Here is a 4,738-nt window from a genome sequence, read left to right as displayed (position 1 = left end):
TATTTTCTATAAGTCTCCCGAGTACCAATAACAAAAGTATGAACATCACTAGTATTTTTTCTATAAGTCTCCCGAGTACCGATAACAAAAATATGGACATCACTAGTATTTTCTATAAGTCTCCCGAGTACCAATAACAAAAGTATGAACATCACTAGTATTTTTGCTGTAAGTCTCCCGAGTACTGACAACAACAGAATGGATATTCCTAAAGTACGGTTTGTTTTGTACGGTATCACTAGAAGTTCTGAAAATGTCGTCTATGTTGTTCGGATTTGAAGCTTCATTATCAATAGTCATTGGACATTGTGACATTTGGCCTCACATTGATATTAAAGTCTCCATCTTTTATGGTATCCAGTGATAACATCGCCATTTGTTACTCATTTATCTAAAACCTTGATCAAGCAATAAGAATCAGAACACAGTCAGAACTTTCTCTCGTAGAAACAATGAAGTGTAGAAGTTGTTTCCCCTCTGAATAAGGTCGTACTTTACACGAACTGATATTAAAAAACTCTAGATAAGATAAATGATTTTAAAGTTTAAATCCTGAGAGTGTGATTAATCATTGCGTCACTGATAAACATCTATGATAAAGAGTTATAGGCAGATGAACTTTAATATTGTGTTTTAGTAACATCGATTAAACAGTTATTTTTAAGCAGCGTAAGTAATACATTCCCTATCGTTTTCAATTGATATAAATGTTTTATCAGCGCATGTAACCCAATAAATGTGAAGATTTGAAAAATGACACACATCAAAAATGCACTAAGTGACACTCGTAAAATGACTAGGTTTTGTAAGAGATTAATGTCAAATGTCTGTGATGTAACACCTTTATAAAAACTGAAGGTTATAGTCGACACATTTCGCGGGAAATCATCACTGCACAAAGCATTCTGCCTGATTCAATGCTTTATTGTTAGATAATAATGCAAAAAGTTGGCGTCACCATTAAGTTCTCTCTGTTGGACTATTGTAACCATTAATTAAAGAAATGACGATGTTATGGCTGCTGGTTTGAGAGATGGCGATGTTGTGACTGCTGGTATGAGAGATGGCGATGTTGTGGCTGCTGGTTTGAGAGATGGCAATGTTGTGGCTGCTGGATCGAGAGAAGGCAATGTTGTGACCGCTGGTTTGAGAGATGGAGATGTTGTGACTGCTGGTTTGAGAGATGGCGATGTTGTGACTGCTGGTTTGAGAGATGGCGATGTTGTGACTGCTGGTTTGAGAGATGGCGATGTTGTGACTGCTGGTTTGAGAGATGACGATGCTATGATTGTTGGTTTGAGAGATGGCGATGTTGTGACCGCTGGTTTGAGAGATTACGATGCTATGACTACTGGTTTGAGAGATGACGATGTTGTGACCGCTGGTTTGAGAGATGACGATGCTATAACTGCTGGTTTGAGAGATGACGATGTTGTGACTGCTGGTATGAGAGATGACGATGTTGTGACTGCTTGTTTGAGAGATGACGATGTTGTGACTGCTGGTTTGAGAGATGACGATGTTGTGACTGCTGGTTTAAGAGATGGCGATGTTGTGACTATTGGTTTGAGAGATGGCGATGTTGTGACTGCTGGTTTGAGAGATGACGCTGTTGTGACTGCTGGTTTGAGAGATGACGATGTTGTGACTGCTGGTTGGAGAGATGGCGATGTTGTGGCTGCTTGTTTGAGAGATGGCGATGTTGTAGCTGCTTGTTTGAGAGATGGCGATGTTGTGGCTGCTGGTTTGAGAGATGGCGATTTTGTAACTGTTGTTTTGAGATTTGACGATTTTAAAGCTGTTGGTTTTGAGAGTTTGAGTGATTTGTAAGACGATGGTTTGGCTGTCGGTTTTGAGAGATTCTGAGTGAGTTGAAAGGCGATGGTATGGCTGTCGGTTTAAGAAGTTTCTAGTGGATTACGCTTTAAAGTATAAAAGGGTTCAGTATTGAGGAAATGACACAAACAAAACAAGTAATAGTGTAGACCATAGGGAAATAGTATTGATGTGAATGATTATTGGTGGTATGTGCAAATTTTTTAACATGGCATCTGGATACACGTTGTCGAGGAAAATGTTTCAAATCAAACACAAATCTATTTTTTTCTTTATTTTATATATAACTATATCAGGCCTTCTTCATGACACAATAAAGACCGTTCGGAATTCGATATAATTCAGATAACTACAGTGTCCATCGATACCACAATCTGCCACCGACTGCTCTCCACGTCTCCGAATGAGGTGACTTACCTTATTCTCACTGTGATTTGTAAAACCTCACTTTCCACATTTCAAAAGAGATGTATTTGTTGCATGAAATACGCGTCCATGTAAAAAATTAAGAAAGACATAATTGATAACTGTACTCGAGTTTGAATGGAGACTTGTATAATGTAGACATTTACTTCCACGCCCCTAACAAGTAGTTTAGAAGTCTACAAAGAACCATGCACACCACCCCCACTGTTAAAGGTTAAAGATAACGTCGAACTTGATATGATATCACGTTTAAATATCTGAATTATGACTGAAAGGTGTAGTTCCGTTCAATAATGACACACAGATATATAGTTTCGTAAAGTGGATCTGTGTACAAATCGTTGCAGTACTGTGACAATTGTAATATTGGTAATCATTTCCTAACAGAGTTTCTCCTCGTATTAACGACAGAGATGTGACAGACCAGTACAGGATCGGAATTACTTCTAACCGAAACCAAACAAAATCAGCACCATTTGTCTATTTTTTTATAACATTTATTCAAACATCGCTGGTATTGTCACGTTATATATCACAATTGTTTACATTACAATGTAACTTTGTAGTGGTAGGGTTAGGATCGGATAAATAGTTATATCTAAATTGGATTAGCGGTAGGTTAGGTAAGGATTAACAATTGAATGGGATTAGCTGTAAGGGTTAGGATGAGGATAAATAGTTATATATAAATGGGATTAGCAGAAGGTTGGGTTGAGGATTAACAGTTGATAGGGATTAGCGGAAGGGTTAGGATGAGGATTTACAATATTGATAATGACGGAAATTAGAAGTAGGTTCAAACGAGGATTAGAAGTTGATTTAGGACAAGGATAAACAAGAGTTATGTTGAAGGGGGATACGCTGTAGATTTAGGATAAGGATTTACAATAGTCATAATAATTGGGATTAAGAGTGGGTTTAGAAAGAGCATTGACAAGTAACACGAACAATAAAGAATCTATATTGATGTAGGGATTGGGGGAGGGAGGGGTGGGTGTTGGCTCAGTCGTACTTCCGCTCTGATATGTGTGGTTCGGCGCTTCCTGGTCGAGGTTGCTTGTATTTCTCAGGGACTTAAGAAAAGGTCCGGAGTGTGCTGGCGTGGTTATGTCCTTGGACAAGAAACTTTACCCTATCGACTGGCCTCCCGCGTGTAATTCAGTGAGGTGGTCGTCATCACTACAAGGGCACCCCGCTCAAAGTGCCACTGGTTGTTCACGAGGCGATAAAAAGGAAAAATTGGTGTGGATTTGTAATAAATTTGTAACATTAAATTCGAAAGAAACATCGCATCTTCTATATAGAGTATAGAAAGCGACGTTTATGAATAATTCACGCTGCTGCGGATGCTGGCACAATGTATATTAGAATCTCCCAAAATAGGACACACTCCTTATGGCAAATTGGTCTCAGTGCGACACCGAAATATTGCTTCCATCATATTTCGAGAAAAATCGAAGAAAACCTTATAGCGGTTATCAGTGGACATATTTCTGTCTCGGGCTTTCCTGGATTAGAAGAAATTATGCCATTTGCTGAAAAGCTAATTCGCGTTTGAATGATCGGAAAGTGAGTAAAGCGAGCCGTGAGTAGCTACAAAGCGGTTTATTTTTGTGGGGGCTAACAAGAAAAACTAGATGGAAATAAACTGGTAATGAAATGACCTCCGCAATATTGATTATACATCTGGTAGAATCAGGCGAAAATTTCCTTCTGACCTTTATTGTCACAATACCGTGACGTCAGTCGAATGAGAGGTATATTTTGTGTGTTAACGGCCAGGAGTCATCTGAATGGACATCGTCTATTAGGTTTAGTCCAAGATGTAATCAGTGGTCATAGTTTCTTGACGTCACATGGGAGGTTCAATATGTGGACTATTTCATGACATATGAAAGACAATCAAATATGTATCTAAACACATAATGTGACGTCAGGGAGGGTGTCATAAATGTATACACAATCTCGTGACGTCAGAGAGACGGTCAGATATAGATATTTCTGTGACGTCAGGGAGAAGGTAAGGATGTATACACAATTCTATAACGTCTGATAGAAGGTGAAATTTGTATAAATACAGAATCCCGTGACGTCAGATAACAAGGCTGATATGTGAGTCATAACCTTGTGATGTCACGATGAAATAAAAAAAATATAATCCAATCTCGTGACGTCAGATAACAGGTGTTTCGATGAGGTAAAATTGTTCTAGTCCTGTGCTTTCAAATTCTGATTGACGAGTTCCACAGAAGAGGACATGTACACCATTATTGGACGACAATTTGAACTATGCTAGTTAAAGGTATTTGAAAAGCGCGCTTTAATAGAAACCATCTTCAGGTTGATGATAACTAATGGATACATAGATGTAGAATATGTTACACCTGTAACTCTTGCTCGGCATTGTGAGGACGCTTTGGTACTACCGGGATGCGTATACTGAATACAGGTGATCGTTCATTACTATAGACAGCTT

The 4,738-nt window shown here is 38.6% G+C and overlaps 1 protein-coding gene across 1 annotated transcript; it reads left to right on the top strand.

Moving 5' to 3' along the window:
• Positions 1 to 1,014: 1,014 nt before the first annotated feature.
• LOC132551275 (uncharacterized) lies at positions 1,015 to 1,830 on the top strand. Its single transcript, XM_060215400.1, has one exon. It carries the CDS (start codon positions 1,015 to 1,017, stop codon positions 1,828 to 1,830), a length of 816 nt encoding a protein of 271 aa, XP_060071383.1.
• Positions 1,831 to 4,738: the final 2,908 nt, after the last annotated feature.

This window comes from Ylistrum balloti, unplaced genomic scaffold, assembly GCF_031769215.1.
Source record: "Ylistrum balloti isolate Yb309-2 unplaced genomic scaffold, AGI_CSIRO_Ybal_v1 Utg370190, whole genome shotgun sequence".
Lineage (NCBI taxonomy): Eukaryota > Metazoa > Mollusca > Bivalvia > Pectinida > Pectinidae > Ylistrum > Ylistrum balloti.
Note: the sequence above shows the minus strand (reverse complement) of the source record. Positions and strands in the feature narration are given on the sequence as shown.

Coding starts and splice junctions, on each gene's coding strand:
- LOC132551275 (XM_060215400.1), top strand. CDS start 1,015: ATGGCTGCTGGTTTGAGAGATGGCGATGTTGTGACTGCTGGTATGAGA.